Consider the following 24591-nt stretch of genomic DNA (forward strand, 5'->3'; position numbering starts at 1 on the left):
GTCAAAGCAAGAGCCCACCCCTTCCAGGGTAAGGAATGAAAATGCATCCTTGGCCGCCCACAATCTTCATCTCCATTGACACAGGGCCTTTGTGACACTCCTTCACCACCCCCAGACAGCATACTTCTTTCCTGGGCTCTCTCTGGGCTCCATAATCCTGCACCCTTCTCAGGGTCTGCCCCAGTCTCCCCCATGTTAATACAGGGCAGAAGAGGGTAGGGTGCCTCTCATCCTCTCAACAAGGCCTGGCTTGGGCCCCTAAACAAGGGCCTATACCCACACCAGGCCTTGCCTCAGACCTTTTCCTCCTCTGGAGACACCCCTCCTAGTTTTTTTATCCTGTCTTCTCACAGGCCTTTTCCACAGTCCCTGTTGGACTGAGTGCTTCCCAAGCTCACTTAAGTGAACACCCCCCACCCTGGCTTACCCAGCAAACTACTACTCCCCCCACTTAATGGAGAGGCTACACTTTATAGTTCCCAGCACACCTACCTCTCGGTCACATGACTGGGGAGAGAACCCTGGCACAGATGTGGAGACTGGGCCTGAGCTCCTCTTAAAGGTCCAGCTCACCTCCGGAGAAGGGGCAAGTTCTGTTCTCAGTCACATGTACGCAACCCCAGGGACTTAGTGGGGTTTCAGGCAGGGGTGTAATTGAGGGCTGAATTTGACCCATAGAACATTGACAGCCAAACTGGCATTTCTATGACACTCTGAGCACACATGTCTGATTTCCCATGCAGGTAACCACCAAATAGCTTCCTCTCAAATCACAGTCCAGTGAGTACTGCCTTGGGCCATTGGCTGGCTTCCTGCAGATTTCACCTAGTGGCCCATCATCATCTCTTGAGGCTCCCCGACTCTGTGCTCTTCCAGCCCTCCTGGATCTGTCATCAGTGTAGAAGAGCTACAGCCCTTGCAGCAGGGATCAGTAAATCCTGCCCACCCTGCTAGAGGTCTCTCAGGGCATCTGTTCTCTTTCCTAGGCCCTTTCCAGACTAGTCACAGACACCTTAGGTCAGCTTCTTTGAGGAATACGAGGCTTTTGAAGCCTTTTCTCTTGCTGCTGCTGCAGGTTTGGGAAATCCAAAGCTGCTCCCGAAACATCCTTGCTAGCCTGTGCACGCTCTCTGTCCAGGCTTTCCTTCCTGCCTGGCTTCTGCCTGCCTTTGCTTCTAACTAAAAAACATCTTCTGCCAGATGGTAATGCTTTCTGCATGTAAATCAAGCAGAGCTTTCCCTAAATTGCCCTCCCAGTGCCTAAGCAGGGATGCAGATTAAGCCAGTTAATTGATGGCAAATTTCACCCCTTTCCCTGTTACTGTTTAGTTTAGCTATTTTGGATTTTATTGACCAAATTCACCAATTACAGAAGTCCCCAACTTAACCACAACACAGACTCCAGCCTGGTGAGTTTTTCCCATGCCACCCAGCCTTTATGACTCCCCCTGACCTAAGAAGTACCCACCTGTGGGGTTGAGAGGGCATCTCTGTCTCCATAGCCCATTGAGCCATTGACAGCCAAAGAGGGGAGCAGCTGGTGTCAGTGGTGATGATGTACATCTGCCCACTAGGAACTGTGCTTAGACCCACCAAATGCATTTGCCATGGGTGGCAGCACTGACTGGTTCTCAGGCAGTAACCACCTTCGGTCCCCATTGGCTGGGTTTGAATCGGCTTGCCAGCAATGGAGAGATGAAAGGCTCCGTCTCCCATTCCTAATCCCTGACCCACCCTAGAGCCCTGCCCTCATTTCCCAGAGACAAACGTAGACTCTTTTTTAGAACAAACCAAGCCTAAAACCTGTTAGAAAAGGAAAGAGAAAATCCTTCTTAATAAAAGACCTAAGGGCAAAACTTGGCTGCACAGTGGCAAAGGAAGCATAGTGCTGGAAGGGCCACAATATGGAGCATGAGGGGATGGCACAGGCCATCACATTAGGAAGAGGAAGACCAGGTCAAGGAGACTGCTTGTCGAGATGTTGCTGTTCTGCTGTGTTGGCTTCTGGGCTTTGGCTTCCGTAGGCAAACTGGAAAACTTCCATCCCTCCCAGATCCTGAGGAGCGCTCTAGTCAGCCACTCCTTCTGCCTGTACAGCAAAGCTGGCCTCATGCCATTACGCTGGCAGGGGGGGTGAGGGAGAGGGGGGAAATGCGCTGGGAGATAGCACGAGGAGACACCTTTCCTACACAATGCAGGAGAGAGCAAACAGCACTCCCTTGTCAGCTGAACTTGTCAGTAGAGACACATTGTGTCCAGCATTACCAGATGTCTGGCTCAGTGAAGACACTGGCAGAATACAGTCACGGGGGTGGAGGATGGACACTTTGTCTGGGCATCACGAGGTTTGCATTAATGCAAAAGACAGGAAATAGGACGCCTTAACTGGATATTGGCCAGCCTCACCTGCTCTGCTCCCCTGAACAATTTTTTTAATCATCTCAAAGGAAATCAGCCAGGCAGGCACTAGAGAAGATGGGCTTCCTGGTAATGGGTCTTCATCCCTGCCTCTTAGTGGGAGCTGGGGCTGAATCGAAGCAGATTGGTGCTGGCTGGCCCCTCTGGTCATTGGGTGAGGAGGAGTCCTTCAAGGCTGCTCTTTTGCCTTTAATTAACATTGGTCTCCCTCCCAGCAATGGCCCCCGCACGAGGCCCCCCATTCTCACTCTGTCTCTCTAATTTGTATTGAGTCTCTCTCCTTTGCAGCCTCTCCTCTTTCTCCTCCTCCCCCTTCTCATCTCTTTTGTGAGTGAATAATTGATGGCACTTTTCATCTTCCTGGCTGTTGTTACAGTGAGACGTCGGTGAGGTGCTTTGAACAGTTTTGACAGTCTTTTTAAAGCTAGATGTAAAGTTCGGTGCTGGTGACATTTCAGTGTGGAAACTGTGTATTTCCTTTTGTAGTGAAGGGGAGAATCTGTGCCAGAGACAATGGCCTTGACACGGAGACTCCGGATGGGCGGTTGGCTTATTATATGACAGGATCATGTGTGATCCTGTGAGAACAGGAGCTGGCGGTACTGACCCAAACTGCTTCTAGTTCTGGTAGATAATCACAAAGCCATCGAAAGTCCTGCATGTTGACTGGTGGAGGATGGCAGAGCCCTTGAAAGTCCTGCACAGCAATTGGTCAATTATTCCAGAGTCCTTCAAAGTCCTGGGTGGCGATTGGGTGGGCTGTGACAGAACTGTGACTGAGTGGTGCTGTTGTATTGCTGGGAGGTTCCCGTGGGCTGCTGGCTCTTACATAAGCTCACTGTTTTCTGAGTCAAAAGAGGGTTTTGTCTCCAGGCTGGAGATGTGACAGGCGGAGGAACAATTTGCCCCATTCATCTCTAATTCCCTCTTTGGTCGGCAGCACATTGCCCTACGTTAAAATAGACGTTAAACCCAACCACTTCCCGGCCATAAAACCGCCTAGGGAGCAGGTGTTGGAAATCTCCCCTTCCCTTCCTGATCTCTGCAAATCCAGTGTCACAGAAATCAAGGATAATCCAGGCGCCTCCTTCAAATGAAAATGCTGAGCCCTGATTAATGTGTTTAGTAAATGACTGATCCCCCCACTCGAGCCTTCCTGAAGAGCCACGAGCCATTTGCCTGTCCCTCCCTCGACACTTTCCTAGGATTGGTGAAGCTGAAGAGAGACTGGAGATGCTGCTGTCAGCTTCCTCGCTCCAGAAGCCAGACAGTGCTCCCTTGGATGCTCATAACTATGGCGGAGGAGCTTTGAGTTTGCAGCCAAGCATGTGTTCAATCAGCCCCTGCACCAGAGAACAATACTCCTGCCTAGAGCACGTTAAAACAAGGCCTGTGCAACTGTGGCTGGTGGACAAGCTGGTTTTCTGCACAAGCCTGGATTCATAAGACAGTTTTGATTTTCAGTCTTGTTTCAGGCCTGCATTGCCAACTTGGACCTGTTAAATTCCAGTTCATGGGTTTCAGTGTCTCTCAGGATCAGAACTTCTGCCATCGGAATTCCAGCTGCCAAAGATTACATGTGAAATTTAAATATTTTATTTTCTGAATGAAAGATCAGAACAGTTAAAAGTTACATTGTTTTTACAGTTCCATCTGCCTCAATTAGGGCTTCGGGGTGCATGGGGACTTCCAGTTATCCTCATTGGAGGGGCTTCTCACTTAACCAAACTCCAGCTGAGAGCAGAGAGATCATGAGCACCATTCCCTCTAAGCTGTGCGTGTGTGCGCACGCACACAGATCTTAAAGCCCACACACACGGCGAAACACCGCGCACACAAAAATTTGCACAGAAGCACAATTTGCACAGAAGAATTTTTTTGCGCACACGGCCTGTCAGAGATTAGAGGGAACATTGCTCATGAGGCTTGTGCTGTTGGGATAATTAATATATTCATGGCTGCATAGCCCGGCTTTGCTCCCCTGCTGTTCACAGAGTTGTACTGTTTGGTGTATGTGTGTGTTCCGGCACTCGCCAACTGTTTGTGGAAACGTGTACAAATCCGCAAAGTTTCACACTTTTTAACACTAACAATTATTTGTCTGAGAATTCAAACTGGCAACGCATCCCTCACTACTAGCTATTCTCCAAAGGTTGGTCATCCAGTCAGAAAGCAGCAACAGGCCCATGTGGACAAAGCGACCAATCGCAACACAAAATAGCTTGGTTGAAGCAAAGAACTCAAACACCCCACAGGGCTGGAATTTTCCCAGCCAAATGATCTGGCAAATGGTTACAAATAACAAAATTGGGATTGGTTTATGAACAGGAAAAAAGGCTAAATGGTCCCTCGACCCCCTTGCTGTGGGGCAGCTCAGGCTTTGTACAGCTACTTACATTTCACCGATGCTCAGTCCTGCTCTTAGCACAGCGTCGTGGTGAGAGCGTGATGGGCTGGCACTGGTGAAATCTCTATGTTCAATGTGCTCTAACCCAGGGAGTCCTGTTGCTATATTCCAGTGCACTAGGTATCATTCATGCTCTGTTTAGAGAACCCTCCACTTGTACCTGGGAGGGAGATCTCTGCCCTGCCAGCAGAGCCCCTTGCTTTTGTTCACAAAATCTCCATATTCAACCCTCAGGCCTTAGGGACTCCTTGCTCTGTGTTTTGTCCCTTTGCAGTGTAAGGCAAGTCAGTCTTGTTGACCCCTGTGTTGGTGACAATTATTGAGAGAACCTCATGTGTAGGTCCTGAACAGAAGGAAGCCGGGATTTCAGTGAAGTTCTGCATTCATAAGTTTGCTAAAGCTCTTCTTACCCTGATCCAAAGATGTCTGTATCTGTATTTGAAATAGCTTCTCCATAACTTCCTTAGAGTGTCATATTCCTGTTGGAATGAATTGGACACTGTTAATATAGAGAGGTGCTGCGAGCAGCATAGCCTATAAAAATGTATAAACTGTGGCTAATTTGTTTGCAGATTTCTTTGGTAAGTACTTTCATTCATTCTAGATTGAAATCAAATACATTCTCCCTGCAGAAGCTACTGGGCATTTGTTTCAGACCGCCATTGCTTTTTATTACATCTGTACAGGTTGCTAACAAGTTTTCTGGAATGTCCTTCATATTTTTTGTCTGTAACAAACCCAAGATTGTTACACTGAAATTGGATATAAATTTAATCTTCAGATAGTGTGTGTCTTCTGCATGCTTGAAATGGTGTGCAAAAGCAAGTGCAAGACCCTGGGGAAGATGGACTCAAAACTTTATTCTCTAGGAGGGTACTTGGTGTGGACAGCTGTCCTAGAGACGGCCTCTTAGACCTTCTGCTTTGGTTGTAGACAGCAGTGGGAATTCTGTGCTGAGGTGGATAGGTGTTTGAGTAGCTGGGCAGTAGAGGTTCTGGTGGGTTTTGACATGGATTGGAATTGTGAGCTCTTGGGGGGATGGACACTGGGCATTCTGTCAACAGGGTGGCTGGGAGGAGAGTGGGCATTCATGGAAGGTTGACCATCAGCCGGGGTAATTCCAGCCTGGGGATTGAGGCTGGCGTGGATACCTGCACGTAAGGAGAAAGGCTGCGATGCATCTGCCTCAGTTAGAGTTTTGACACCTTTGTAACACGTCCTCAAATTATTACTCAGCCAGAATAATGCTAACTACCGCCTCAAGTGCTGGGGGGTGTGGTGTGGTTGGAGGCAGCAGAGATCCTGGAAACCAGGCCTTCTCCACCCCAGTGCAAGTAGCAATGGTTGGGTCTGTGCTTTTGGCCAGTTGTGCGGTCACGATGCAGAGAGCGTGAGCTCTCGGCTAGGCCTGGTCTCTGCAGGAAGGAGGGCAGGTAGATTGAGCACAGCCAGCAAGCGTGCTGCACTCCAGCTCCAGCTGCAGCCTGGGGCGAGGAGCTGCCTCTAAGCTAGGGAGAAAATGATCAGCAAGGAGAGGTCCCAAGGCAGCTGAGATTTTCTCCCATTGGCCTAGAGGGAGGTCTGTGATTGGCCACCCTGAGAGGAGCAGCTCTGTTGCTGTGGCGATGCCCAGGCTTACAGCAGGGCCTGTCGTGCGGCTGGTGCCTCTGCGCAGAGGAATAATTCTTCTTAATCCTTCTGAGAGGCATCACTGGATAAGGCCACAGCCTCCCTCTGGGAGCCCTGTCTAGCCCCGAAGAAGCAGAGCAGGGGAGGGCCAGGTCTCAAACTGTCAGCCAGGCAGAGGGGGAGAGAGATCCCGAGCCCTTCCCAGCTCTCCAAGAGCAGCCTGCCTGATTTCTGTGCTCCTGCCTCATGGCAGAGGCTGAATAAACAAGGGGCTTCTGCCCTCACAACGTCCACACAGGCCCAGGGCTCGCTCTTCGTGCAGGCAGACAGCCGTAACACACAGGCCCAGGGCTCGCTCTTCGTGCAGGCAGGCAGCCGTAACACACAGGCCCAGGGCTCGCTCTTCGTGCAGGCAGGCAGCCGTAACACACAGGCCCAGGGCTCGCTCTTTGTGCAGGCAGGCCGCCGTAACACACAGGCCCAGGGCTCGCTCTTTGTGCAGGCAGGCAGCCGTAACACACAGGCCCAGGAAGCACAGCGACATGGAGTATGAACGTTCGCCAGCAAGGAGTCATTGGACTGAGCGCATGCAGGTTCACAGCATGAACAGACCACACAGCGAACTCTGCTGAAGCACAATGCACCTACAGAGATGCCCAGGCAAGGGGCACACAGACACGGGTCAGGGATGCTCCAGGGAAGCACGCTCTTCCACTCGTATCCGGGCACCAGGGGCGCACCTGCTTCTCCTGCCTCGGACACATTCCTCAGCCAAATCCCATCCATTAGCTCCCAGCCCTGTCTGGACACAGCCCGGCATTCCACATATTCCAGCTCAATTGTGCCCCTGTTTCAGGAACAGCAACCCTAGGACTGCAGCCCATTCAGGAGGGAGCCACACAGAGGAACTTAAATACCACACTGAGGATTAGGTCAGCTCTGGTCATCGCTCAGACAAATAAGTGGATCAGAACAACTGTGTGACAGGAAGGGCAGGGGTGAGAGTCTGGTGGCTGGTACAAACCAGGCAGTTTTGGGAGGAGGAGGAAAGAAGAAGGGAACGGTTTAGAAGCTGGTGCACAAGTAAGTAAAAGGGTTTCATAGAACAGCTGGTATCAGCAGAAGGGCAGTGTGTGGAGCATACGTCAGGGATGGTCTAGGTCAGTCGTTCTCAACCAAGGGTACATGCATCCCCAGGGGGGCGCAGAGCTCTTCCAGAGAGTATGCATCCCCTCATCTAGAGGTTTGCCTAGTTTTACATCAGGCTCCAGAAGAAGCACTAGCTAAGTCAGAACAAGCTAAAATTTCATAGGGACACTGACTTGTTTATACAGCTCTATTGTTTATACATACTACACACTGAAATGTACGTATAGTATTTATATTCCAGTTGATTTATTTTATAATTCTATGGTACCAGTGAGAAAGTCAGCACTTTTTCAGTACTAGTGTGCGGTGACCCTTTCGTATTTTTATGTCTGCTTTTGTAAGCAAGTCGTTTTTAAGTGAGGGCTGCGCAAGACAAATCAGCCTCCAGAAAGGGGTACAGGAGTTTGGAAAGGTTGAAAGCCAGCGGTGCAGGTTTACTTGGTCCTGCATCAGCACAGGGGTCTGGATGAGATGGTTTCTCAAGGTCCCTTCCAGCCCTACGTTGCTGTGATTCCAAGTCCCGCTTGGCCCCTTGCACTTCATTCAGATGCCTAATTGTACTTGAATCTGTTTATTCTAAAGGATACAAAGTCCTTGCTGCTGCAGCCTCCACAGGGGTCACAGGAAAGTTCACTCATTAAAGTTTCCCTGTAGAGCAAAGAGTGGGGGAGGAGAGGGACAGACTGATAGCAGCCAGCTAGAACACCTTCCTTCCCCCCTCCTTTCACACACACCTTTGGACTCACTGCACATGCGCTAGAATCCCATCTGTTCTCTTGCAGTCTGACCCCTATTGTCCTGCTGCATGAGCAAGGATACAGGGAACAGGAAGCCAGGGACCGCCATCTGCTTGTCAGTCCGTGCAGCTTCTTTTGTTTGAAGCACAGCTCAGAGTACACAGGAAGCAGCTCCCATTCCCTCTCCAAGCGGCACCTAATGAAATAAAGGTTTTTCTGCAGCGGGGAAGGGAAGGGGAAATAGACAGAGCGGAGTTTAAACATGTGACATCTGACCCAGGAGACTGGCTCCTGGGCGTTCTAGAGCCAGGCTCTCCCTGCTGCTTTGCCTAGGAGGTGTGTGCAGGAGGGGAAAGCTATTTCTGCGCAAGATCAAACTGTTTTCAAGAGCAGCACTAATGCCACATACCGATGGTGTGAGGAGCTGTGGAGATGTGTGTGTAAATGAGGAGGAGGAGTGAAGGCGTGTGTGTGTGTAAGTGTAAGACACAGTCCATGTCCATGAAAGGAAAGGGGTATGTGATAACGGGGTAGCTTGTGTCCAAGATATTTAGAGGCTTGTGCATAGGGAGGAGACTGGGAAGCATGTGCAGGGCACCATGGCTGGGAGCAGACATATGCATAAGAAAGTGTGCCGGGAAGCTGGGGGAGAACTGTGTAGGCACAGAGTCGAAGGGAGGGTGTCTGTGCCTGTGAAATGGGAAGCTGGATGGTCTGTATAACAAAGGTGCAGGGAAAGACAGTATATGTCAGTGAGCCAAAGAAAGGAGAGAAGGTAAAGGGAGTGAGCTGTGACTGTGAATTGGAGGGAGCTCTGGGAGAAGTTGGGGGGAGCTGCAGTGGGAAGCAAGTTGGATTGTGCATGGAGGACGAATGGATGGCGTTTCTTTGCAACGCACAGATCTGGGGTCTACATTCAGGCGCTCCGATACCACAGCGATAGAAAGACAGACATACTGACTGACTCCCTACCTCTCTCCTGGGTACCATCCCTCTTCTGTGTCCATATGTCTGTGTGGTTCGTGCAGAGAAGCAGGTAGTTCTATCTGCAGAAGCCGTTGCTACAACAGGACCTATGCAAGAAGTCCCTGGGATGGGATGGGTGCCTGTGTTTTTAATGACAGGGCTCCCCTAGGTCCCATAAAGCTTCTTCCATTTTGCACTAATATGCATTTCTGCCAAAAGGCCCAGTGAGGTCTGTCCTCTTGGGTCACTACTGACTCTGAAATCTCTCTGCAGCGGGCAGTACCTGGGAAGCTTGAGGGCCTGAAGTTCATTTTTTCCTGCGGGGGGAAGAACATCACTTCCGAAATAGCCTAAAACCAGAGAGAGTGCACAGGGAGGGGAAGGGCCCCTTTCCTACAGCGTTGGTAAAATGGAAATTCCACAGCAAGGAAAACTCCCATTGACTTCAGGGGAGTGAGTAAGAAAAGGACTACTCTTCCCATGGTGGGGAGGGAGGGAGGGAAGGAAGGTGTCTGCCATTCTTTCACTTCGGGGATTGTTCAGCAGGAAAGCCCCCAGCGGCGAGGGGCTCTGTAAACTGCTGGACTTGACACGGTCAAGCTGCCTCCCAGGAACAGGAATGTTCTGATCCCGTAAGCTGCCATCCATCGTTCAGCAGGGGGGTCATGCCCAGGGGTAATGGCCTGGAGCCTAGGCCTATGTGTTATGAGTATCTGTTCCTGGCAGTGCCCATGCTGACTGGTGTGCAAGCCAGGCACACGGAGCACATGGGATTCTGGGAACCCAGGTTCAGCAGAGCGAAGGGTCATAAACAACTCATTTCTCTCTCAGCCAGTGTGCCCGCTGGCTGTCTGGAGCAGGATGCCACCTCCTCCCTTTGGGAGGGCACAGAAGCTGCTTTCCTGGCTTGTCTGCAGGTGCCCAAGGGGTCTAGGGCCGATGGGTGCTTTAAGGGAAGGGGTCTGAGGGATTTGAGATAACATGTCCCTCTCATTGCAGATGATTCCTCATCAGAGAGCTGCAGTGGGAATGGTTCCTCCACCCTGAACCCCTCCACCTCCAGCAGCACTCAGGGAGACAGCACCTTCCCGGAAATGAACGGGAATGGAACTGCTGCCCCCATGGACTTCACTGCTTCGGCCGAGGACCAGCCCATCAACCTGTGTGACAAGCTCCCGCCTGCCCATGTCACTCCTTCCTACCAGTCAGACAGCTGTGCCGACGGGCTGCGGAGCCGGGTGAAGTACACAGCAAAGACTACAGCAGAGGTTGGTCTGGCCAAGACTGCGGGGCTTCGGGGGGTGCACAGACTGCATAAGCAGGGGCAAAATGAGCAGCCTCATTTACAGCCTTCCACAGCCTGATAGTAAAATGGAGGAAACTGCACACGAGATGTCCGAGGGCAGCAGAGGACTTTGCTCCTCTCCATGGAGAGGAGAGAGCACTGCTCAGCCTGGGGGCTGGTTGGGAGAGGGGTGGAGTCTGCTCAGGGAGCTGAATGCATTCCCTTCTAGGGAGGGAAGGGGAAAGCATCTAGCTGTGCTCTGCTGGTTCTGAGGAACTGCTAGAGAGCAGCTGTGCCTGGCCTTGCTCCAGGCTTGGGGCTCTTGCTGTTCAGTAAAACAAGGCCCAACTAGAGACAGTGTGGTTAGCAGAGGTAAGGAGAGAGGAAGTATTGTACCAGGAACCCCAGGGCCCATGGCGTGCAGCCATAGCCCTGCCCCCAGACAGCTCCACAAAGACCCTGCTGCTGAGCATGTTTATTTTCGCATGGCCTATAAAAGACATTACTATGGAATGGGCTTTTAACACTCCTCATTGGAGACAGAAGCATCTCCCACCCTTATCTCAGCCCCAACTCTTTCAGTTCTGTTTCACAGAAGAAAATCCCCTTAGGCATTCCCTGTGAAAGTCATTCCCCCAGCCTCCTCTCCCAACACACCCTAGCCATAACAGATGCAAAGCCAACAGTCAGCGCAAGCATAGCGTCTTCCCAGGAGGTTTCAGCAGATGCTGTCTCTGCTGTGGTGGATCTCCCAATCTCACTGCAGAACCATAAATCCAGAATCAGCCACCTGTAATGCCTCAGCAATCCCCTCTCACAGAAACCAGCTTTTTAAAGCTAAGTTTGGGTGGCAGAATGCACGTTGTGCCCGTTGCCTGGTGGAGTAAGTGAATCTCTGCTGTTGTAGGAACAGGTTCACCAGTGGGCCTGTTAGCGTTCCCAGGAGTACCCAACTGAGTGTTCTTGGGAACACAGTGAAGCTCTGTGTGTGCGTGTACATGTCAAAACAGTGACAAAACTTTCAGAAGACAGCACCTGGTGTACACATGCGTAAGCCGCGCCCCCTACAGCTCCTGTGCCCACGATCAGAGTGACAAGTCCAGAGCATCCACCGGATCTTGACAGAACTGTGGGCAAGGACAGATGGCTTGAAACTTTCCTGTTTTGTGCTCCGGACTTTGGCCTGCTTTATCTGCACTACGGGGATGAAGGGCCCATAAGGAGCGCCTCTCAATCATACCCATTTTACAGATAGGAAACTAGGCTAGACACACAAAGTACCAGATTTCCAGAGTATTTAGGTGCTTAAAGATGCAGACAGTGGCTCTGTGGGATTTTCAAAAGGCCCAAAATCCAGCTAGGTGCCGCTACTTCAGTCCTTTGAAAATGTAAATGGGGGCGAGGTGCCTAATCTCCTTTGGCCATTTTGAAAATTGCACCACATCCCATCTTCATCTTTAAGTACCTTGGAAAATCTGGCTCTAAGTGACCTGGCCAAAATCACACAGGCAACATCTGTTGCAGGGTGAGAACTGAATCCAGGGCTGCAGAGTCTGAATCCATGACTTCAGCCACAGGGCTACCGTATGCCATTCCTCTCCCTGACAGGAACAAGATGAGAGGTCTCACAACCCAACTGGAGGGTTTTCTAGAGAACAGATCCCTGTACAATTTATGGCCTGTTGGCCACAGTGTAATTCATCATAGATGGTAATAGAAGGACCCCACACCTGCCCTTTAAACAAACTCCGCGTAAGAGGGAGTGGCTCCATGGGACTTTGCCTCTTTGCTGCTTACATCTTCTGATGCTCTTATTTATCACAGTTTGCCCGAGTCTCTCTTTTGCTAATTTTCTCTCCTAGCCCATCTGCTCCTGTGTGATCCTGCAGTGACCCTAACGCTGAATTTGTGACAGCTCCATCATTTCCAGGGCAGCAGATTGTGATGTCATAAGGATATGACTTCATAGCAGGATCAGGCAGCAGGAAAGGCTATGTGGTGAGGGAGAAAGCTTTCTTTTAGACAGACCTGTAAAAGGAGCACAGTAGCCAGAGTAAACTGGCAAAGACAAAGGGATTCTGCTTCCCCCGTTCCTTGGCCTGTTTGAAATCAGGCTCCTGGCCTTTGGCAAAGACTGGAGAGTGAGTTGAGGTCTGGGTGCTCATGACTCCCCCTGTTCTCTCTCAGTCCCCTCCATACAGTTCTGGCAGTTATGACTCCATCAAGACCGAGGTCAGTGGCTGTCCGGAGGACCTGACCGTTGGCAGAGCGCCCACAGCAGATGAAGATGACGACGACCATGACGACCATGAGGATAACGATAAAATAAATGACTCAGAGGGGATGGATCCAGAGCGATTAAAGGCCTTCAATGTAAGAGTAACAGGCTAGGGATGAGTGGGTCTAGCTGTCCTAGGTCTCTGCTGCGTCCATCTCCCCAACCCTTCTCCATTCTCTTTGCAGATGTTTGTGCGCCTTTTTGTGGATGAGAATCTGGACCGAATGGTTCCCATCTCCAAGCAGCCCAAAGAGAAAATCCAGGCGATCATCGAGTCCTGCAGCCGACAGTTCCCTGAGTTCCAGGAGAGAGCTCGCAAACGCATTCGCACTTACCTCAAATCCTGCCGCCGTATGAAGAAGAACGGCATGGAGATGGTGAGCTGCTTCCCCTGCCTTCCGTGCCCTTGTTGCCCTACCGCTCTCCCTTTCTCACATTCCTCCTGCTCGAAAGGCCTCCCTAGTGCCTGCAGACTTGTCCTCCTTCCAGATGTGTGGAAGAGAGGAACCAGATCATGATCCATTTCGGATATTGTCTGTGCCCCTGCTTCCAATGCTAGGTTTTTTTGAAATGTCACTACATGTTCTCTGCCACCCGAAGGGTGTGCATGGCAGAGACACACTGACACTGGCGGATGGAGAAACAGATGCAAGCACTGGTGGGTTAAAAAGTTGAGGCCTTATATATCTTGATTTTAAATATTAACTTTTAAGAGCTTGCGAGTATTCTGTGCTCTTGCCATGCTCCTGGCAAATGTACAATGCACAATCTGAATGGTCAAGACACATAAAATGATTGTTTCCATCAGTATCCATGTTTCCCAAAAGATGACCTACCTGGTTCTATGTCTCCACAGACCAGACCCACCCCACCACATCTGACCTCAGCCATGGCAGAAAATATCCTTGCAGCTGCATGCGAGAGTGAAACACGGAAAGCAGCCAAGAGAATGCGGCTGGAGATATATCAGACATCCCAGGTACGATCCCAGTAATCCTTTGCATGCTAGGCACAATTTCATCTGCTCTGTCCCCAGTCAGAGGCAGAAGATGAACCAGAATTGACAGATGAGGTCAGCAGAGATCTTGCTCACTGGTGATGTGCACAATACTTGGTTCAAGCCGTGCAAGTTTGGTCTGCTTACAGTTTGCCTAGAAAGGGAAAGACCAGGCTGTGCATGTATGTTGTAGAGGGAGAACGTAGGCAGAGCACATGTGACGGGGGAAGACAGTCTGGAGAACAGGAAGAAACAATTTATATGGTAGTGAGTGTGCGCAGGGGAGGCTGAGAGAGCCCAGACTGAAGAGAGATGAGGACTGGGACAAGCAAACTAGCAGTGGAGGGATTCTTGTGCAGGAGGTGGGTGAGGGATGCTTCCTTTAATTGACAAGGACGTGTGAGCAGTAGTTCATTCCTAACACAAGGAGAGAGCAGCAGCTACGCATGCCTGCTCTGCCCAGGGGGAAAGGGTCAGGACTGCTTTGGCTGTGTGTATTTAAACACCTTCCTCACAATTTTCTGGGAAAGCTGTGGAACACGGGAGCTTCACATATCTGTAACTAGGTTTGAAGCCATCCTTGCTCTTTCTATGCTCTGATTGGCTGGGATACCAGGATGCTGGTGTGGGCTGGCCCAAGAGGTCATTCCAGGGAATCAGAGAGTAGAAAAGCCAACTGTGCTTGGTGCAGCCCTTCCACTGGAAGTGAAGGGCAGGAAAGTCTCCTCACTGGAATAAATCGGTTTGCTTTCCTTGCTGTAGGATGAGCCAATCCCCTTGGATAAGCAGCACTCCAGAGATTCCACAGCCGTCACGCACTCCTCCTATTCACTGCCAGCTTCGTCTTACTCCCAGGATCCGGTCTACATCAACGGCAGCTTGAACTACAGTTACCGTGGCTATGGGACCCTTGGAGGCAGCCTGCAGCCACCCACTTCACTGCAAACAGGGAACCACAGTAATGGTAAGAAAGGCAGAGGAGTGGCACTTGGGAGTGACACAGAATTGGGTCTCCTCTGTCTCCACTCGCTCCATTCGAATGGGGTTTGAAGACTGCTTGAGAGGAGTGTGCTATAGAATACAAGCAGGGAGCTGGAGGTTCCTTACTGCTCTCCCTGCTCTGCAACTAGAAAGATGATGCTTTGCTAGGCCATGCCTCCAACTCTGGCTGAATGAGGGGAGGCTGAGGCTGCTCCTGCTCTCCAAGCACTGCCGATGCAAGGGGCTCACACCAGCCCCCTTCCTCTGGTCTGCAGAGCCACCCCTCAGTTGCTCCTGAGGACCCCCTACTCCCACAATAAACTAGCTGACTGAGGCTGGAAGACAGCATGGGAGAAAGACAAGGGCTGAACTGTGGGGGAAGGGAATTTAGTTTAACTTAAAAAAAAAAAAAACCCACAGGTACCACCTATTAATAATTAACCAAGGCAGGCACCTGTCACCACCCTGATTGCCTTGCTGATATGAGACAACCCTTCCCCCACCCTTCATGTGTCTTTTTATAGGACGCTGGTTGGGCCAGGGGTCCTGTCTGCCTGTGAGTTAGGAAAGCACTGATCATGCTGTGGGTGCTGCCAAAATCTAAAAGATAATAAATAATAACCCTCTTGCTAGCAGGAGTGTCGGAGGGAGGAGGCCAGGCAAAGGGAGCGTGGGATGGGGGGGGTCTGTGTTGCAAGGCGTAGGGAAAGAAAGAACCTGAGGAGAGGGAGAGAACAAGCCTGATCAGTTAGATTTAATAACGTGACAGTGAATGATCCAGTAAACAGAATGATTAGTCTGGGCTGGGGAAGCATAGGACCACACTGAGGGCCAGCCCTGCCTGGCATAGACATGCCCTGACCAGAAGCCTCTCTCTGTAAAGCATGGAATTGGGTGATCTTGCATCAGAGGATCTCACACATCTCAGCAGTAGCCTCTTGGGTTTGTTCTTGTGCCACTCCTGAGCAGTAGTGGCTGGAGCCCCTCTAGCCAGACCTGTCAGGCAATCACCTGACCTGCTTCCACAGCCTCGCACCCAGGTGCATGCCTGGAAACTCTGATTGGAGAGCCTGGCCAGGAGTAGTGTGCAGAGAGGAACAGGGCTTTTGCTTCTGGATCTTTCTGGGTTCTTCTAAGAACCCCTTTAGAACGGTATATGCAAGTCACCTTGCCCATCTCCATTAGCACGCAACCAATAGCACAAGACTTCTTTCCTCCCTGAGACATTCCCCTCAGCAGTCTTTGCCACTGAACCCCTCGCTCCTGTTTGCTCCAGGCCTCAGTGCCTTTCCTGGGGCCTCGCCCCCCCACCCCTCCCTAGCTGCATGGAGTAAGGATTTGAAAGGATGTGATTTCCAGAGTCCTGAAAGATGCCTGTCTGGGATTAACTGTTATCATCCCTTCCTAATGCCTCTTAACCCTGAGTAAAGAGCCCACCCTAGTCTCCAGCTGCTGAGATCTAATCCTTACAGCTAGAGTAGAGGATGTTACACTTCCTTTCTAGACTAGCACAGGCATTCCGGGGCTCCCAGTGCAGGAGGGGAAGCAGGATTAGGGTTAGGTGGCAGTTTCCACTGTGCAGTTTCCTTGAGGTGCTGCCCACCCACACAGCTGTTCTCATGACACCTTACCGCAAATTGACCAACCAGGGCCTATTCCAGGCATGCACAGGAAGCACAAAGCTGAAATCGTGCTTCTCTCCATTTTGGCCTCTGCCCCAAACCCTCCTCTGCCCAGGCTCTTGCCAACTCCTTTAAAGCCAAGAAAGCTCCTGCCAGATCCTCTCATAATTCCTTCCCTCATCCCCATCTGTGTCCCTTTTTCACCCCTGTTTGAATGAAGTCTGCACTATTCTGTGTCCCCCCGCCCGAGTTCCTGGAGTTTGTGCTGCAGCGCCATCTCTCTCTTATCTATCACTCTGCATAGAAACAGGCCGTTTTCCCCAGCCTACCCACTTCCCTGTTACCCCATTTCCTTCCTCCTCTTGAGCAAGCTTTATGCTCCCAGTGCAGCTCCCTTCTTGGCTGTTTGTTGCCTTTCCCTCTCCACTAAAACTCCCCTCAAGTCACTAACCCCACTCCTTTTCCCCTCCATGACCTCTGCTGTCTTTGACTGCCTACTTCTCCTCAAGCCCGTCCCTTGACTGTCCACTGTTTGTTCTACTCCTACTTCGTTGATTGCTCCTTTAATGTTGCCTCTTGGGGGACCCTTTCCTACTCCTCCTGTTACCCCCACTGTTGGGTTCGTACTCTCCCTTCTCCCTGCCACTTACCTTCTGGGTGACCTCACCTCCTCCTGGGGTGTCCCTTATTTCCATTGTACTGATGGCTCTCAATCTACCCCTGCCTAGACTCTCAGCTTTCCCATCTCTGCTCTCTCTTCCTACATGTCCCAACACTTCCTCAGCCTGAACACAGTGAAAAGCCCAACTTCTCCATCACCTGACAGCTCCATCCCTCCCCATCACTCAGACTCACAATCACAGAGTTAGCTTCGATTCTTCCATTTCCTTCTCTCATTGCATCCAGCCTTCTCCCTCCCTCCCACTGTCACCACCCTTCCCCACTGCCAGAATTGTGCTTCACGCTGTGGCTGTCTGCCTCGGCTGGCCTCCCTTTCCTTTCAGTCTATTTAACACACAACAACTGAAGTCATTTTCCTCCTTAACCACCTCTCCTCAAGGAGCTCACCAGCTCTCCTGTCAAACTCACTGTCCCTGCTTTTAAAGCACTGCCACGTTCTGCACCTCTTCCCACCTTGCACCCTGCCCACAGTTCTTGCTTTACTGCTCCCTATCCCCTCCTCTTCCCACCAGCACCTTTGTGCCTTCTTTCATTGTCCTCCCCGACCCCAGATCCACTGACTAGGCCTCATTTCGCCACGACCAGCCTCCTCTCAAGTGCTGTCTGCTCTTCATCTGTAACCCAAATCACACCAGGATCTTCAGACAGCAGGGGGATTAAGCCTGCTCAGAAAGTAGGCTCCTAATTGCTTAAGCAGCCCCAAATTCATTCAGTAGTAAAGAGCACCCCGCAGCTGCCACCGAACTCGCTGGGTCTCCTTGCGTGGATGGAGGGCCCAGTGTGCAGGGCACTAGCCTGGGACTGAGGAGACATGGGTTCAGCACAGACTTCCTGGGTAGGCTTGCACAAATCAGCCGGCCTCTCAGTGGCTCTTTTCTCCAGTTTTAAGCTGAAGAGAACAGCCCTGCCCTGCCCCACAGGGGTGCTGAGAGAACAAGCAAGATTGTGAGGTGCTCAGATACCAGGGACCAGGACTAGAAAAGTACCTGAGAGAGAGAAAGTTACTCACTTGCATCAGGTTACGGTTGTGTTTGCAGGGTTGGAATTAACTCATATGCTCCGGGGATTGTCTCCCATTGGTGGAGCACATCATGCAAACGCACAGTCCTAGAACAATATTTTAGTCCCCATCATTTGATTTTTTTTTTTTTTAAATGAAGGCATTTTGTGTGTTGAAGAGGTTTTTTGGATGAGCCAAAGAGCAACATCCCCAAACATGCTCAAGGCTACTGCTCCTCCTGTCACACCTATGTGTTGCTGGCACTGGGAAACACCCTCTTGCAGAGTATGCTTGGGCGCCCCTGCTGGAACCAGGGGTGCTGGAACAATTTGTATAGTGGGGGTGCTGAGAGCCATTGAACCAAACTAAACCCTGTATTTGATGGAAACCACTGGGGGAGGGGGGCTCCTCCTAGTTCCAGAACCTATGCCAGGAGCATGAAAATTACACAACTGACCATAAACAATGAAACCACTCCATGCAACATGCTGTCAAATGCAGAGAAGAACCAGAAACGGAGAACACTGTTTCCCCTCACCCTTAGGTTTCAGTACTCTGAGGAGTCGGTTGGAACAACTGTAGGTACAATATTTTCTCTGAGTTGACTGAGCGTTTACATTTTATGCTCATTCAGCCAAGCTCCCCAGTGTTTCATTGTGATCCCAGCCCATTACAAACTGCAGTGAATATATCTTCGTATTGTAGGTGAAAACCCCCTCCCTCCTTGTCGGTTTTATTACAGTGTTAAAACGGAGGTGTCTGAATTGTGCCTGAGCTGACTCCTAGCAGAGCAGAGGGTTTGTCTGACTGTTCGTACAGTATGTTCACAAAATACACACACACACCCACAAAATACACACACACCCCCGCTCTCTTCGACAAGGGGAACCGAGAGCCATGGCAGCGCCTCTGACACAGCAGCAGTTGGAAGGTGCCTACAAGTTGACAGTCTGTTCTGTAGGGCTCAGGACTGCATGGAGAGTGCTGTACACGGGGCTCTGAATCAAAACAGCAGGTGCTGGTAGAGTTTTCGCCTCTAAATTGGATGCGCCACTTTGGGGCAGCAACTGTGCTAGTGTCTTTTCCTGAACCTCCCTCTTTCTTTTCCATTGCAGGTCCTACTGATCTCAGCATGAAAGGTGGGGCCTCAAGCACAGCCCCTTCTAACAGCACCAGCAGGGGGATGCCAGCTGCCCAGCTGAGCCCCACAGAGATCAGTGCCGTGCGGCAATTGATTGCCGGCTACCGAGAGTCAGCGGCTTTTCTTCTTCGGTCTGCAGATGAACTGGAAAACCTCATTTTACAGCAGAACTGACTCCTGGTGTCTGTGTAGCTCCTGTGGCAGAAGACAATTTACACCCTTTGGAAACAGGCTCCCACTGGTATCCCGCTCAGGACTAACCATCGTCCTCCCACCCAGTAGCTGGTACATTTAGTTTTTAAAGGTGGAACCCTAGAACTGTTTTCTTTCACACTCCAAGCACCTGGGACTTGGGGCACAAGGACATATTTTTGACTCTCTCAACACAGGTGCGCCTAGATGAGCAGAAGCAGCCAAACCTACAGCTTGGATGGGTGTGGGATTTTTTTAGGGTGGAAGGGAGCTTGGGGAGGCTTGGGGCTGCAGATGTATTTAGAATAACCTTTGTGGACCCCAACATTAGAATCCCATCCCCAGATAATTACCTTTCAAGGTCTTAGGTGAGCAGAATTGCATATTTATTGAGAAATGGTCCCTCCTCTCCCTTTAGTAATTTATTTTTCTGAAAATGGATTCTTTTGAGTTTGTACAGATTGCCAGTTTTGTGTCCGTCTGATCAGAAGGAATTTATTCCTGTGAAATAACACATTCCATATCACTACACTACTAATGGCTGAGTAACTCCACCGACTTCTCCTGGGAGAGAGCCCTTTCCACAGGATGCAAGTTTGCCATCTAGCCCTAGAACTTCTAGGCTGCTCAGCCTCCAGCAAGCTTAGGCAGAACCTGAACAATGAGGAAAGAGTGTCTTGTTAGACCTTTACTCTAAGCGGTCCTGTAGCAGTAGCAATGGGGTCCAATATCTCCTGCAGAGAGACTCAGCAAGCTCAGTAGACCTCCAACTGGAAGGACCTCTTACACTCATTTAGCTCATTGCAGAGCAAAACAGGAAGTATCTGAGAACCACTGTCATGCATTCACCATCCATATTCTACCTCACACTCCATTGTGGGCTTTTTCCAGGACTCATTGGGGTTCTGAAAGTTCACTCCATAATGTATATCACTATGATGTGCATCCAAGACTGGGGAGCAGACAAGTAGATAACACTGAGGAGTCAAAACTAAACCAGCAGATAGACAGCTGACCCCAGCTGGCTCCCTTTTTGTTCAGAAGAGAAGGAAGGACATGCACTGCTGATGGACAGCAGCTCTCTGTCACAATGGATGACGTCTGACCTCTCCTCAGTGAGGAATCCCAGGCTGTCTCCACAAGTGTACGGGAAACCAGCGCTGGGGGCAGCAGCAAGAGACCTGTTTAGAGAAACTCACGTGAATAATAAAGACCAGTGCAGACTTTTAGGGAGAAAAGTAAACTACTTCAGTTAAACAATCAGTTCATTCCTACTCAAAAGGAAAGAATTAGGAGACTCTCAGCAGCAGAAAGGGTGTAAATTCTCCCCAGGGCCCAGGTTCCGCCCCTCATCCCCCCAGTAACAGTCCTGGTAAAAGCTCACAATTCCTAAAGTGTGGGGAAAGATCTGGCCTGATCACCATTGCTGTTTCTCCCCAACTCCCACCCTCCCAAGAAACAAAACCAATGCACTTCCCTTTGCTCAGTGCAATACCTACTACCAGTGCTGCTAAAACCAGGGACTTTGCTCGAGCATCAAGATGCTGAGCAGGGCCAAGCAATGCAACATAGTCTGTAGCCATAAAAAGCAGCAGTAAATTGCTGCCTAAGAATCTGTGAGAATTCTCCTCACCCTCTCCCTTGTCAGTGCTGGCAGAATTCGTCTCCTGTCCTCCTTTCCAGGGCCAGGACCACAAGCAGCAGCACCAGATAGACTTGAAGAATATTAAAATAATTTTGATCATTTTAAATGCAGGTGGTTTCCTTCTCTGAAGTTAGCTCCTTTTAGACCAATTTATTGAGAACTCACTTCAGTGATGAAGGTTTCTGCTCTGCAGTGGTGGTCTACTTTGTCCCCTGTCCTTCCCCCCCTCCGTCCCCATCCCCCATACTGCAGAAATAACCATACTAACACATGGGTTTTACACTTTCAGGCAGCACAGGTTGGGCACCAGCAGGGACTGAGCCTGAAATGGTTTTTCAAGAACCTTTTTAACCAAATTAGTTTCCATTCATGCTAGTGGGAAAACTGCTGGCTAAAAAACAAGGCCCTATCCCTTTCCTTAGCTGTAAAGTAGACCAGGCTTCTGGCTCTCTAGAACAGGACTGCCCAGCCTGGCCCTAAAAGGGATTAACTAGTGCATTGACCACTTTCCCCAAACCCTGAACTCTCCCCAGCTGCTGGAGAAAAGGGATTTAATTCCTGAGCATTTTCTACACTCAGACAGCCCTTGCAGGGAGAAGGCGGTGGTTTTGTTGTAAATCAGAGTTGATTCCCCTCATTTCAACATGAGCCAGCAGGGTGGTTCTTTGGGAACATTCTAACATTTTGGTTCTTAGCATATGTGGACAATAGACAAAATCTGACCAACCTCCAGGGAGTGTGGGTCAGTATCAGAGCTAAGGTATCCGAGAACAGAATGACCACACACAAGCCCAAATTTCAGGTCCGCACTTCACAAGCCTGCTTGATTTGTCCACTGCATCCTCCCATACTTTGAATTTATGTAAATATTTATTTTTATGTGTACAATACCATGAAGTAGCAAACCTTTTACAAAATGTTAACTACAGTCATTTGTGAAAGTCTTAATGTTAAAGAGAGGCAGAGACAATCGCTGTCCCAGAATTCTCTATAGACATTACTTAATGGTTGCCTCCGCTCCTTTTAAGAGGCCATCAAGAACACACAGCCATAAATTTGCCAGCCAATTAGCCAACAAAAACATTGCCCAGGGGCTTATTACAACAGATCAACATCAGCTACAGTTTGTTTAAAATTGTATTTATGCAACATCTAGCTGTTTTTACCAGATCACCCTGGAACTTCATGTTTAGTAGCTCTTAATATTTAAACCACTGGTAGAACACAGTTGAGACTTATGATTGCATAGGAAGAAGAACTGACAGCCTACTGTGTAACATCAACTCATGTTCATAACCTGCAGCTGGCTGGCACAAACTCAGATTTCTGAAGCCCTGGTGACAGTAGTACCTGTGACAAGTTGTGAAACAAATGGGATCCACTGCGTATTGGTGTCAGGGAAAGTTTTATGTAAACTGCATCTTTAGTCTCTTTGGCGCTATCTCCAGAGAACATCTCAGTGCTCTAACTAATCCTTACTCAACAGTGGTCCGACTCTACTCAGAGGCTGTTTCATAGCCATCTTTGTAAGTTTTCACTAGATATTAAAGGGTTAGGAATCTCAATTTACGATTCTCAATGATAAGGAACGAACAGGAGCAAAATACCCTGGCTTTCCAGAGGCTTTGTGAGGGGCAAAAGGGGAGCACTGGGCTAGCAGATGGTCTGGAAAACCAGTGAAGAAGATGATAAACCTCTCGTCTTAATCACCACCACTTGTACACAGGGAATGTTCAGTTCCCAATGACAGTGTTTCAGCAAGGGGAAGTGTTCACAGGATTCCCAGCAGACGTGACCTGAACCTCCCCACTCCAAAGGGCCACCTTCTTCCCACAGGTGACCATAGGATTTAGTACCAGTCATTTACAAAATGCTGCTTTGAACTCAGAGGGTTAATATACTTTTGATTTGTAATTTTTTGTAACACTTTTTACAAGGTAGCATAGTATTTCACCAGAATACCAACTACAATCCGTCCATGGTCTGATTTTTATATAATTTAGTGGTGCTTTAGAAACTTTTGTTTGGTTGTTTCAGAGCTGTACAGCTCAGTTCTTCGCCTGTATCTACCTAAGACCAATGTGAACCTTTGTATTTTTGCTCCTAATTTTGGACTCAGTGAAAGTGTACTGTTTACATGTACAGAACTCCCAGCCCCTGTGTGTTCTGCAAACCTGCTGTTGAAGAGGAAGATGCACCTCACCCAGTTCATCTGCTTAGCAAAGCCACAGACACACTTGACACATAATCAACCACCTTAAAAGAAACAAAACTGGGATGTGCTGCAAGAGATGTCAGCGTTTGCACAGCCGAACACACTTTTAAGTGATCAATTTAAAAAATAGCTGTAGCTTAAAATTTGAGAGCTGATCTGAGGGGGTGAGGTGACCATAAACAGCCAGGACCCCAAACAGAAGTAGAACCATATGATGGTGTATTTCCCTGCCTCTCCTCCCTGACATCCCAGGCATGAAGGTGAACGCTACCTAGCTGATTTTAGGGTTCCAGTTGAGTCTAGAACAATGCTCAAGCCTAGTGGAGGCCAGGGAGAAGGGTGAAACCCCTCTTTCCTTCAGCACAATTGAACAGTTACTGATTCACAATTAAATGATCTTAGATGTTAATTTCAAATAAAAATGATAGGAGAGTATTCTCTCTGGAGACACCGGAGCTCCCAAATGGAGTAGGAGGCAGTTCGTTTAGAAAGTTAGTACATTTTGGGGGGGGAGGGGGGACACGGACGACGACACGACACGCTCAGAAACTGAGCATATGGCACTTAAATCACCATGGAAAGAGAATCCAGCTTTGAAGGTGACACTTTATTGCTTAATCAATTGATTAATTTCTAAATGATATTTTTGCAGATAGGCACCTATGCAACTTAATGTGGCTCTTTTAAGCAGATGAGCACTTCCTCCTCAATAAGCTGTATAAAAATTTGTGTTATATACTGTGGATTTTTCCAGTAAGTGTGGCTTAATATTTTAATTCTTAGAATGTGTGTCTATTATATGTGATGCAACTTAATTCTGTTCTGTTTGTGGAATGATTAGCACAGGCCAACTCCCTGTCCCCCTCACTTAACAAAGACCAATGAGCTGTTAATCAAGCTGTTATTTCCATGGTATTACTTGCTAAATGCACTGATTTCATAAGTATGTGGAATCCTTTTTTTCTTTTGAATCTGTATATCATATATAAGACTGAATCTACTTAATAAACACTGTATAACAAACAGGACTCAGATCTCTAGTGTCAAACATAGCTAGTGTCACTTTTACCTCTTGCTTATAAGGCTTTTTCCACCAACTGAGACATATGCCATCAGCTGTCTCCCGAGTTCCCATTAGAGATCTCGGATTTGCAACCCAGTGTCAGTCTGTGACCTAACACATGGAAAGTCAGTTTGTTTGTTACTGGTACCAAGAACAGCTTTCAAATTTAGGTGTTTTAAAATAAA

General features: G+C 49.4%; 1 protein-coding gene across 3 annotated transcripts in view; it reads left to right on the forward strand.

Annotated features, from left to right (window-relative positions):
* Positions 1 to 24366, forward strand: part of NOL4L (nucleolar protein 4 like) — a 102493-nt gene extending 78127 nt beyond the window's left edge. For all 3 annotated transcript variants that reach the window (XM_048819468.2, XM_075118636.1, XM_075118635.1), the window contains 6 exons: positions 10306 to 10574; positions 12779 to 12964; positions 13055 to 13246; positions 13726 to 13848; positions 14629 to 14830; positions 19266 to 24366. In XM_048819468.2, coding sequence (XP_048675425.1) covers positions 10306 to 10574; positions 12779 to 12964; positions 13055 to 13246; positions 13726 to 13848; positions 14629 to 14830; positions 19266 to 19465 — 1172 coding nt within the window. In that variant the 3' untranslated portion in view covers positions 19466 to 24366. The remainder of the gene's footprint in view (positions 1 to 10305; positions 10575 to 12778; positions 12965 to 13054; positions 13247 to 13725; positions 13849 to 14628; positions 14831 to 19265) is intronic.
* Positions 24367 to 24591: the final 225 nt, after the last annotated feature.

This window comes from Caretta caretta, chromosome 13 (genome assembly GCF_965140235.1).
Source record: "Caretta caretta isolate rCarCar2 chromosome 13, rCarCar1.hap1, whole genome shotgun sequence".
NCBI lineage: Eukaryota > Metazoa > Chordata > Testudines > Cheloniidae > Caretta > Caretta caretta.